At 45.5% G+C, this 12,742-nt stretch overlaps 1 protein-coding gene across 3 annotated transcripts in view; it reads left to right on the top strand.

The window, feature by feature from the left end:
- AIFM2 (AIF family member 2) overlaps positions 1–12,342 on the top strand; it is a 76,396-nt gene extending 64,054 nt beyond the window's left edge. For 2 of the 3 annotated variants that reach the window (XM_077454568.1, XM_077454567.1), the window contains exons 8-9: positions 6,169–6,369; positions 11,488–12,342. In XM_077454568.1, coding sequence (XP_077310694.1) covers positions 6,169–6,369; positions 11,488–11,642 — 356 coding nt within the window. In that variant the 3' untranslated portion in view covers positions 11,643–12,342. Of the gene's footprint in view, positions 1–6,168; positions 6,408–8,841; positions 9,555–11,487 lie in introns of those variants that run through there. The other variant, XM_077454569.1, reaches the window with a different exon arrangement.
- The last annotated feature ends 400 nt before the right edge of the window (positions 12,343–12,742 follow it).

The following is a 12,742-nucleotide window of genomic DNA, read 5'->3' as shown; positions in this document are numbered from 1 at the left end:
GGAACAGTTCCTGCCGCCGTCATTTTACAATATGGCGGTAGGGAACTGGTTGGATGGACTCAGACAAATGGACCTATGGACTGAAAACCAGACAAATCAGTACTGTGGTTTTCTGATTAAAAGGTTTTTAGAAGGTGTTAACATATGCAAATCCTTGTGCAAGATTCACCGGCATCTGCTTATCTAAGTCTATTGAAGCACAGTTAAAATTCTAGAGCCCTGATGAAGGATGAGTCTATTTAGCTCCGGAAACATGTTGGCTTTTCTCTGCTATGGTCCAATGATATCATTAAAAATGTTGGACTCTTGGACGTTTGTTTGGTGTTTGCACTAGACTGTATACTGTATACATAGATTCTCAACTCCCCCACCCATTTCTAATCTTGGTTTGGGGGAGTGCTGCTGAACCATAGCTAGCATTTCTTGTGATAAATTGATTGACCCATTGACAATCTGTATCCACCATCTCGTGTTCACTTGTGTTTGATCTGTGGATGACTGTCTGACATACTTTCTGGTGTGCATGCAAAACAGTCAAGTACAGGTGTACATTAATGGGAGGTGCTGTTCATAGGCAGCAATGAACTCTCAAAGCATCAAATTTAAGAGCATGTCCCTAGTTCCAGGCCAGGCTTTGCTGATGACCATCAAAGGGGTTGGTGGGTCTTCAATTCCCCATACACCTAGGCTTATTACTATGCCAGTTCTGTTTTAGAGTAAGGCCGCGTACACACGGGCGGACTGTCTGCCCAACTAGGTTCGTCAAACAGTTTGACAAACAGTCCGTTCAAAATTTGCATGAGCGGACTTGACCACACACGACGAACGAACAGTCCGCTGAAAACTTGCGCGATGACGTGAACGGCACGTACGACGGGACGAGAAATTCGGCGTCCGATACACTGCAATGCAACCTTCGTCGTGTAAATTCTTTCTGAGCATGCGCGAGACTTAGTTTGCCGAACAAGCCTACACACGAGCGGACTGTTCGCTCAAACCAAGTTTCAGCGGACAGTCTTACGGAAATTCCGAAAAACTTTGTTCGTCAGACTGTCCGCTGAAGCCCACACACGAGCGGACTGTCCGCTGAAACACTGTTCAGCGGACAAAGTTGGACGAACAGTCCGCCCGTGTGTACGCGGCCTGACTGTGTGCTTGCCTGTAGATACTGTACCTGCATGTATTTCAGTGTTGCAAACCTACCAGATTAAAATTTACTGACATGACACCCAAAATTTCCTGGCACAGCCAAGTTTTTACTGGCATTGCCAAAAGTTACAAAATTACAGTTTTAAGAGCAAATTTTACTATTTAGGCTACAAACAAGTACAATATACAATTATCAATTTAAAAGTAGAGATTGGGGCAAAAAACATATTTCTTATTTTATTTTCGATATAGTAAGTAGCTCAGGGACAGGGCTCAGGAGGGCAATAAATTAGAATAGGAAGGCACACACACATGAAGTTGGTCCCTTCAGTCCACTCCAGTCTAAACAGCACTGACAGTCCCACTCCTGACCTGCCCTGCTCCTGTCCTGCAGATGCACACACGGGGCTCTGGTGGCTCTGCTTGGTTCCCTTTCACCATGACATCACATGACATGTTCGGACACCGCCTCCACCAGAGCTGCCAAACACACTGTAGCAGGGACTCGGATGGTCTCGGCCGGCTCTGGACCGAGCTGAACATCACAGCCATATTTTTTACTGGCAACTTTTTCCTTTTACTGGCAGGAAAAAATTGCTGGCTGCCAGTAGAAATACTGATGGTTGGCAACACTGATGTATTTGCGTTTCCATTTTTTTTTTTTTTTTTTTTAACATTTAATGCCAGAAATCCACAAACGTTTATGGTTGTTGTTAGTGAACACTCTGTCCAAGACTACCTGTTCAGTACCAACTGCTTTATTACAAATGAACACATCTAACAATTATGGCTTATGCTCACCAGTGTGTTGCAATAACACACATTTCTACAATGAATAGTAAAGTACATTACATGTGTTGGTGTGTCCTTGTGTCATTCATTGTGAGTAGCATATCAACACACCTTCCCAATGCTTGAGCCTTGCAGCAAACCACAATGCAATGCACTAACCTGTGTTGCAATGTGCTGCATCAGCTAAACTTGTTACTGCTCCAGTTTTTGGTCTGTTGTGGTTCATTAGAATGGGCAGCCAGTTATAGGTTGGGGTGGTTGTCCTTTTGTTTTGTATTGTTAGTGATTTGGGGAGGGAATGCACTGGATACCTTCGCTGACATGGGTGTCCAGTGCGTCAATATACCTGTAAGGAGGGATGGGCAGTAATCCTGCACCACCAAGCGTGTGAGGCTGTGAAGTGGGGCCTAAGGAAATATAGTACATTGCCATGCGTTCAGCGAAAATACTTAGTGAAATGCTTGGACTTTTGCCTTAAGAACAGCTATTTTTGGTACGACCGCGAATATTACTACCAAAAAACTGGAGTTGCGATGGGAGCTAAGTTTGCGCCCAGTGTAGCTTGCCTTTTTATGTCTCAATGGGAAGAGGATGTGGTACTACCTGGCAAACCTGAAGAGCTAATGCTGTATAAGAGGTACATAGATGACATCCTCCTATTTTGGAAAGGTGATATAGATAGCTTAACCGCATTCCTGGAGACACTGAATCGCAACGACAGGAATATCAAATTATCATGGGTAGTTAATAGGGAATCCATCTCTTTTCTTGATTTAGAAATCCTACAAGAAAATGAAACCCTACGCACAAGAACGCACTTTAAAAATGTTGACAAGAACAGCTTCCTGCCAGTTGTGAGCTGCCATCACAAAAACTGGTTGTGCAATATCCCAAAAGGGCAGCTGATGCGATTGCGCAGAAATTGCACAAAAATTGAAGAATATCTTACACAAGCAGAGAAGATTGGCCAAAGGTTCACAAATAAAGGATATAAGGATGAAGAAATTAGAATGAAGATCCTAGAAGTTAAAAACATGGATCGCATGGAGATGATTAAAGACAAACAAACTCCCAAGCTGGAAGCTGGCAAAGTACCAATCATACTGAACTATAATGCCCAATATAAGAAAATAGATGCGATTATTAAAAAATACTGGTATATTTTACGCTCAGACGTGCACCTAAAAGATCTTCTACCCCAATATCCAAAGTTCGTGTACAAAAGGGCACCGACATTGAGGGATAAGATCGTCAGGAACGTCCCTGACCCACCATACAATGGTGTGACCTTTTTCACGGGAAAAGGCTTCTTTCCATGCAAGTGATGCTTTGCGTGTACAAAAACAAAACGCCCACCTGAAAAAAGACTCAAATTTAGCTCCACAAGTACTGGGAACTCCTATGACATTAAAGAGTTTATTTGCTGCAACACTGAAGGGGCCGTGTATGTCCTACAATGCAGTTGTGGCCTACAGTATGTAGGCCGTACCAAGAGACCCCTGAGGGTTCGCATAAAGGAACATGTCAAAAACATAATCAATGGATTTGAATAAACAGTGTGTCAAAACATTTCCTGACACACCATAATAAAGATCTTACCCATCTCACATTTTGGGGGATTGAGCCCTACAGGAAGCATTGGAGGGGGGGTCATAAAGTGAGAACACTCAGCCAACTAGAATCAAAATGGATTTTCACTTTAGATACTTTCACACCCCAAGGGCTCAACATAGAGTTTGATCTTAACTGCTTTATCAGCAACTTTTAGATATTTTTATTATGGATTGGAATTTTACATATCTGAAGTGCTACGACATATAACATTCTGTTTGTTTCGGTTTACCGTATTTAGGATGATACACTGAAATGGAAATATGGGAACTTTGGACTTCATTTCCGGTATCCATCCCTCAAATCGCATATATATGCAATTTTCTTGATATCTTCATGATCGCTAAATAAACTGTCGGGGGCATTTTATCTCCACACTAGAAAATACCATGCTACACTGTTTTAGATATAATACGTTTTTACCCATAAATTAAAGAGAGTACCAATATTTTAATGTTTTATTAATTACCTCCTGTCTTAAGCCATTTTTTATGAATTTTTTATGAACTTTTTATTATAACATCCTCTATCCTAAATTATTAGTTTACGAATGTTTTGTCGGTCCCGTCGTTTTAATAGTAAGTGAATGTGTTTAATCCTCTATTAACACCAAGAATGCTACTTGGAGTTATATAGGTGGAGAAATCCCGTGTCGTTGCCCGAATAAATGCAACTACCGGGTGTCTGAATTGAACTTTAGTCCATGTAAGCAGACATAGATCTGTCTAAACGATGAATAAATTGGCTTAGAATCTATAAGAAAAAACGACCGGGAAGCGTATAGAACCGGTCGATACTATAGCCTATAAGAAAATGGCCGTGCAACTAGAGTCATGACCGCGAATAATAATAGACAGGACTGACTACAGGAAAATGGCCGCGAATTAGAGATACTATTTAAACGTTCGTCCACCTCCTATGCATTAGTCCCTGATGAAGTCACGTGATCAATGACGATACGCGTAGGATTGGCCTAGGAGGACACCGGAAGTGACGTCCGGGGTACGAACGAGGAAGCCGTTCGTTGTTTTTAGCTGTAGACGTTTGAATTTTATTACATAAATGTGAGTACCCAGGACTTGGTCCTTTTTATAATAAAGAATTTGTGTGACGTACTTCACTATTGGAGCCCCTTCTTCTCTTTCTTGGGTCTGACTTGTGATCCTTTGCGGAGTATCTGGAGGAAAAGTTTTGGGGGCACCTACACTGCATTTAGGATATACACCGTAAATCATTGTAGTGTTCCTATACCTACTGATGACATACATCCTAATTGAAGATACACCTGCTATATTGGAGCATATTGCTGTCTGACAGCAGTGAGGTAAGGTACCCACTGCACTCAGTGTGTGAGCACCCACGTTTGAGGAGCTGCAAGATCACTGGTGGAACTATCCCGGGGTTGTTCACAGGATTAACCCTTCACATAGCACAGCGTGGATTCACTTTATTTTTTGCATGAACTGAATTACTAGTCCTTTATGCTAATTAAGAGACACTTTTAGGAACCCCCCTTTTTTTGGATTATTGTCTTTTTACTTTTTGATATTTTTTTATATATATTTTTTTATATTCTTTTACTGTGTATTTATTTTTCTCTTACACAAGTTCTTTGTACACACGTTGGCACTTGGATGCACTTTCATGGACTGTCACACATTTGTTTGATGTCACGATTCTTTTGAAGTGCTACTATCAGGATTTGCGTTTTTATCTGTATTACTTCACTTGCACTTTATTATGATTGTATAGATCATTTACATATTTTTTACTGGCAACTTTTTCCTTTTACTGGCAGGAAAAAATTGCTGGCCAGTAGAAATACTGATGGTTGGCAACACTGATGTATTTGCGTTTCCATTTTTTTTTTTTTTTTTAACATTTAATGCCAGAAATCCACAAACGTTTATGGTTGTTGTTAGTGAACACTCTGTCCAAGACTACCTGTTCAGTACCAACTGCTTTATTACAAATGAACACATCTAACAATTATAGCTTATGCTCACCAGTGTGTTGCAATAACACACATTTCTACAATGAATAGTAAAGTACATTACATGTGTTGGTGTGTCCTTGTGTCATTCATTGTGAGTAGCATATCAACACACCTTCCCAATGCTTGAGCCTTGCAACAAACCACAATGCAATGCACTAACCTGTGTTGCAATGTGCTGCATCAGCTAAACTTGTTACTGCTCCAGTTTTTGGTCTGTTGTGGTTCATTAGAATGGGCAGCCAGTTATAGGTTGGGGTGGTTGTCCTTTTGTTTTGTATTGTTAGTGATTTGGGGAGGGAATGCACTGGATACCTTCGCTGACATGGGTGTCCAGTGCGTCAATATACCTGTAAGGAGGGATGGGCTCCCTCCAGACATATCTGCCCTTAATCTATCTATCTATTATATATGTGCTCCAACTTTAGAGACTCAAAATTTATAGAGTCTCCCAGCTGATGTCTCCAAAGTCCACCAATAGCTTTGAATTTCCAAGACTAAATCTCTGAAGCAATAAAATGAACAACTTAAACAATGCTGAAACAATTTGGAGCATTACCCAAATGTATGTTGTCATGACTGATTGCTTTGTAATAACATAATACAATTTGTTTGTCATTTAGGTGACAAAGTAGCAAGAAATGGAGCGCTTAAGGTGAATGACTTTCTTCAAGTGGAAGGATACGGCAACATTTATGCAGTAGGAGATTGTGCAGATTTAAGAGAACCTAAAATGGCATACAGTGCAGGTCTGCATGCCAACATTGCTGTCACCAACATTATCAACAGTTTGCTTGGGAAACCACTGAAACAATATAAAACAGGTATTTTCAAGCATTTATATTTACATCAGTAGTCTAAGGCCGCGTACACACGGGCGGACTGTTCGCCCAACCTTGTTCGGCAAACAGTTTCATCAAACAGTCCACTCAAAATTTGCATGAGCGGACTTGCCCACACACGAGCGGACTGTTTGACGAACAAGGTTGGGCAAACAGTTCGCTCAACTTTTGAAATGAACGGACTCGCCCACGTAAGGCGGAGGCAAATCCGCCCATTTCGAGCGCGTGTACAGGTAGGCGGGGCCCGCGAAGGAGACGTCGCGGGCTCCGCCGCCTGGAATGGGCTTAAAGGGGAACCCCAACGCCGAAAAAAATCGGCGTGGGGGTTCCCCCCAAGTCCACACCAGACCCTTGTCCGAGCACGCTACCCGGCCGGCCAGGAAAGGGGGGCGAGCGAGCGCGCCCCCCCTCCTGAGCCGTACCAGGCCGCGTGCCCTCAACATGGGGGGTGCCTTGGGGAAGGGGGGGCCGCGCGGCCCCCCCACCCCAAAGCACCTTGTCCCCATGTTGATGAGGACAAGGGCCTCTTCCCGACAACCCTGGCCGTTGGTTGTCGGGGTCTGCGGGCGGGGGGCTTATCGGAATCCGGGAGCCCCCTTTAAGAAGGGGGCCCCGGATACCGGCCTCCCACCCTATGTGAATGAGTATGGGGTACAATGTACCCCTACCCATTCACCTGTGAACTAAAGTACAATAAAAAACACAACACAGAGAAAAAATATTTTATTGCACAGCTCCGGGGGTCTTCTCGCCGGACTCCTCCGCTATGTGTGTGTAGCTCTTTTGCTAGCGGAGGAGTCCGGCTTTCTTCCTCCCCGCCGCCGGCCTCTTCTCCCGACTTCGGGGGTCTTGTCCCCCTCTTCGGTTCTTCTGCCGGGCCACCGCGCCTGGTCCGGTGGCCCGGTCTTCTGTCGCCGTCTTCCGTTCTTCTGTCGCCGCCTTCGGTTCTTCTGCCGGGCCACCGCGCCTTCTTGTAGCTCTTTTACAGGCGGTGGCCCGGTCTTCTGTCGCCGCCGCCGCCTTCCGTTCTTGTTCTTCTTCTTGTTCTTCTTCTTCTCCTGGAGATGTTGACTCGACGAGCTCTCCGGCCGGAATGCCAGGGACACGCTCCGCTGCCACTTATATAGTGACAATGGGGCGGTGTCACATGGTATATGTCACATGGGTTGGTCACATGGGTTGATGTCACATGGGGACTATGACATCGTAAGGGGGCGGGGTCACCATGTGACCAACCCATGTGACATATACCATGTGACACCGCCCCATTGTCACTATATAAGTGACCGCACAGCGCGGCTCTGGCATTCCGGCCGGAGAGATCGTCGAGTCAACATCTCCAGGAGAAGAAGAAGAACAAGAAGAAGAACAAGAACGGAAGGCGGCGGCGGCGACAGAAGACCGGGCCACCGCCTGTAAAAGAGCTACAAGAAGGCGCGGTGGCCCGGCAGAAGAACCGAAGGCGGCGACAGAAGAACGGAAGACGGCGACAGAAGACCGGGCCACCGGACCAGGCGCGGTGGCCCGGCAGAAGAACCGAAGAGGGGGACAAGACCCCCGAAGTCGGGAGAAGAGGCCGGCGGCGGGGAGGAAGAAAGCCGGACTCCTCCGCTAGTAAAAGAGCTACACACACATAGCGGAGGAGTCCGGCGAGAAGACCCACGAAGACGGAAGACCCCCGGAGCTGTGCAATAAAATACTTTTTCCCTGTGTTGTGTTTTTTTTTGTACTTTATTTCACAGGTGAATGGGTAGGGGTACATTGTACCCCATACTCATTCACATAGGGTGGGGGGCCGGTATCCGGGGGCCCCCTTCTTAAAGGGGGCTCCCGGATTCCGATAAGCCCCCCGCCCGCAGACCCCGACAACCAACGGCCAGGGTTGTCGGGAAGAGGCCCTTGTCCTCATCAACATGGGGACAAGGTGCTTTGGGGTGGGGGGGCCGCGCGGCCCCCCCTTCCCCAAGGCACCCCCCATGTTGAGGGCACGCGGCCTGGTACGGCTCAGGAGGGGGGGCGCGCTCGCTCGCCCCCCTTTCCTGGCCGGCCGGGTAGCGTGCTCGGACAAGGGTCTGGTGTGGACTTGGGGGGAACCCCCACGCCGATTTTTTTCGGCGTTGGGGTTCCCCTTTAAGCCCATTCCAGGCGGCGGAGCCCGCGACGTCTCCTTCGCGGGCCCCGCCTACCTGTACACGCGCTCGAAATGGGCGGACTTTCCGAGCGGGAACAGTCCGCTCATTTCGAAAGTACAGCGGACAAGCCCACACACGGGCGGACTGTTCGCTCAAACACAGTTTCAGCGGACAGTTTTTCGGAATTTCCGAAAGACTTTGTCCGTCCAACTGTCCGCTGAAACTGTCCGCTGAAAGCCCACACACGAGCGGACTGTCCGCCCAAACACTGTTCAGCGGACAAGGTTGGGCGAACAGTCCGCCCGTGTGTACGCGGCCTAAGGGATCTATTCATAAATGTTTTCACACAAGCTTCTCACAACATTGACCTAAGATTCACATTTATCCACTTGAATCCTGTTAGAAAAATGTGTGAGTCTTGGGTAAATGGTTCAAATGGTGTGACAATGTGAGCCTCTGCCACTGTGAAAATATAGGAGAAAATGACACAGGATTCACATTAAGACTATTTTTTCTGAGCGGAGAAAGCTGTATTTTTTGTTTTCTCCGGATTCTGTAGTCCCGGTCGGGGCCTGGAGCTTGAAGTGTATTGGGTGGGACGGAACCTTCAATAGAGGTTCCTGCAGCCTGTGTGAGTATACAGGTGTACAGGTGTCATTAAATACTGAGGCCTGAGGATAGCTCAGGTTAACCAGTTTGGAGACAGAAGGTCTCATCCAGGGGTCAGAGGAGCCCCAGTAAGGAGACAGGAGGTCTCACTCCAGGAGTCAGGTGGGGTTTGATTGGGGTGTCAGGAGAACCCCTATTTAGAGGCCAGGATAGGGCCATGCAGCAGGGTGCTGTGGCTAAAGGTCAAGCGAGTCAAGTGAACCAGTGAAACTGGGCAACACAGTCAGAGGGACTGGTAACAAGGGAACCAGGTGGCCCGGCATTTACAATTGACTGTTGATGATAGAAACCCCTGCGTGGGCAACTGATGTTATGTGAGCTTTTCATACTGTTTAATAAAAGTGGGCTGCCATGCCCTAAAATACAGTTTGTACTGGCACGAATCATTTGAAAAGCACCTAGCATATACGTATAATAACCCCAATGCCACAGTGGATAAATGTGAATCCTGTGTGAAAACATAAAAAAATAGACCCCTAATGCCCCATACACACGGTCAGACATTCCGACTGAATTTTTTCCGATGGATTTTGGCCGAAACTTGTGTTGCACAAAGTTGTCGGAAAATCCAATAGTTCGGAATGAGGTGACGTACAAAACATATGATGGGACTATGTAGAGGCCAGTAGCCAATAGCTTTCGTCTCCAATTTTTTTTCTGAGCATGCATGACACTTTGTGCGTCTGAATTCTCTACACACGATCAGAAAAAGTCAGATTGGATTTCGTTGTCGGAAAATTTTAGATCCAGCTTTCAAATTTTTTCCATCAGAAATTCCAACGGAAAAAGTCCGATAGAGCCCACACACAATCGGATTTTCCGATAACATAACCCGATCAGACTTTTTCCGTCTGAATTTCCGACCGTGTGTATGGGGCATAAGAGTTGTACCACTAATGAGCTATATGCCATAATACATATTGCTATTGTTTCATTCTACCAATTAGCCGAGGATGTACATGAGTTTATGAGCCAGTGTTTAACCACTTGAGATCCGCGCTATAGCCAAATGACGGCTACAGCGCGGATCTCCTTTTCCGGGACGACGTCAATAGACGTAGTCCCGTGTACGAGCGGCCTGCGCGCCCCCTGAGATCATGTGATATAACGGAGCCGGCGGCCGTGATCGGGACATCAGTCCCGATCACGGCCAGCCCTGCTAGCGCCCACCTACCCCCTGCCAGTGCCCACCTGCCCCCTGCAGTGCCACACTTATTAAAAGTAAGTGCCCCCGTCAGTGCCACCCAGCAGTGCCCACAGTGCCACCCAGCAGTGCCACCCAGCAGTGCCACCCACAGTGCCCACAATCTGCCTCAAAGGTGCTGCACCCCAGTGCCACATATCCGTGCCCATCAGTGTCATCTACCAGTGCCCAGCAGTGCCGCCTATCAGTGCCCAGCAGTGCCACCTATCAGAGCCACCTATCAGTGCCACCTATCAGTGCCCATCAGTCCCATCTATCAGTGGTACCTATCAGTGCCCATCCGTGCCACCCATCCGTGCCACCCATCCGTGCCATCTTATCTGTGCCCATCTTTGCCCATCAGTGCCGCCTTATCTGTGCCCATCGGTGCCGCCTTATCTGTGTCTATTAGTGCCGCCTTAACTATGCCTATCAGTGCCCACCAGTGCAGCCTATCAGTGCCCACCAATGCAGCCCATCAGTGCCCACCAGTGCAGCCTATCAGTGCCGCCTAATCAGCGCACTTCAATGAAGGAGAAAAATGACCCGTTTGCAAAATTTTATAACAAACTATTAAAACATGATTTTTTTTTTTTTTTTGCATCTTTTTTTGTTTGTTTAGCAAAAAATAAAACTCCGAGCTGTAACTAAATACCACCAAAAGAAAGCTCTATTTGTGGGGAAAAAATGATAAAAATTTCATTTGGGTACAGTGTTGTATGCCCGCGCAATTGTCATTCAAAGTGCATCAGCGCTGAAAGCTGAAAATTGGTCTGGGACTGAGGGGGGTTTAAGTGCCCAGTAAGCAAGTGGTTAAAGGACTATAAATATCTATTTATAGAGATATATATATATATATATAGAATATATAAAATTATTAAATCATAAATACCTTTTTTTATCTAACAGAAGGTTCATAGTATTATGCACATAGTGTTTGATTGAGCCACATATCCTTGAAGCATAGAAGGTCATAAAACACTTACTTACTGTTTTGAAGACTTTGTGCCGGTGACATGCTGCCTATTTTCTCATGAACTACTAGAACACTTCATCAGATTGCTGATATTAACCTGCATACTGTGTGAATGTAATTGTCTGTTTCCTCCTATTCAGGGCCAGTTTCAATGCTTCTATCAATGGGTCGAAATGATGGAGTGGGGCAGTTCAATGGCTTTTACATGGGCAAAATGTTAGTGACCAAGGCTAAAAGCCGAGATATATTTGTCTCAAAGAGTTGGAATAACATGGGACAGAAGATGCCAAAATAGGTGCTTCCATAGGGCCTAATACTTGAAGACTCTACCTCAACCCAGGATCATCTTCCCCAATAAACAAACATTTTATACATCTGTACATAACAGAATTTCTAGTGTAACTGTTATTTAATGGTAAACACGTTGCCTGATTTTGGTGTCTTTTTTTTTTTTAAAGCTCTACTAAAATAAATACTGTTAATAAATTAACAGTAAAATATAAAAAAAATGTATGCAAGTTTACTTTGTTGTTCACAAGAGATGAACAGTAATGTCCACCGGCAGGTTAACGATCACTTGCTTCTGCACATGTACTTCTAAAACGCCACAGAATGGAAGAGGCTGCAGTGCTCCACATGGGACTATGTGTGCTCATTTTCAAGTCTTTTGCAGATGATGAAGGAGAATTTGGAACTCCCTGAGCAGCTGTAATTGTATGGAATTAGGGGGCTCCCAGCCTATTTCAGCTCATACCAGAGCACCTGTGATTGTAGCACCAGCAGAAGTGACAGATGTGTATGTGTATGTGTATGAACTCATTGCAGTGTTAATTAGCGGGGTTGGTCATCCAGCATAAGGTTGGAGAGACAAAGTTAAAACTTGGTTTTTAAGTAAATAGTCATCCTGAGCCTTTTAGGCTAGACTGTTTGTGAAATTTTGTTATCTATAGATTAATGGGGTTACCCCATAATAAACCCGTCCTAAGCCATTAAAACGAATTCTGTGTGTACTTATTTCAGATTTGTTATTACAATTCCTATTTGCTTTTTTGGGCTCCCGTGTCTCTCATACCATAAAATAACTGGCACCTCTGCTCCACACATGATGCATGCGTACCGAATCTCTTAACCAGAGACACCTGCTGGACTTTTCTGCACAAAGAGAGGATACTAGAGTGGGGGGGAAGAGAGGGGTAAAGAAATGCATCTACCCTTCCACACAGGGCTTTTTTTTCTTAGAGAATAGGTGCAGGAACTCCCCCTTTCTGAGTCACCTCTTTTCTCCACCCCCTACCCACCTATGAGCACCATTCCTTGGTTTCACCCCCACCCCATCCATCCCCAGTACTGCCTTTTTTAGAGAATACAGAACCAGGTATCATTTTGTAATTTTGT

This window comes from Lithobates pipiens, unplaced genomic scaffold (assembly GCF_037356315.1).
Source record: "Lithobates pipiens isolate NorthernLeopardFrog02 unplaced genomic scaffold, aLitPip1_a1.2 Scaffold_25, whole genome shotgun sequence".
Taxonomy (NCBI): domain Eukaryota; kingdom Metazoa; phylum Chordata; class Amphibia; order Anura; family Ranidae; genus Lithobates; species Lithobates pipiens.
This window is presented reverse-complemented; position numbering and strand designations above follow the sequence as displayed.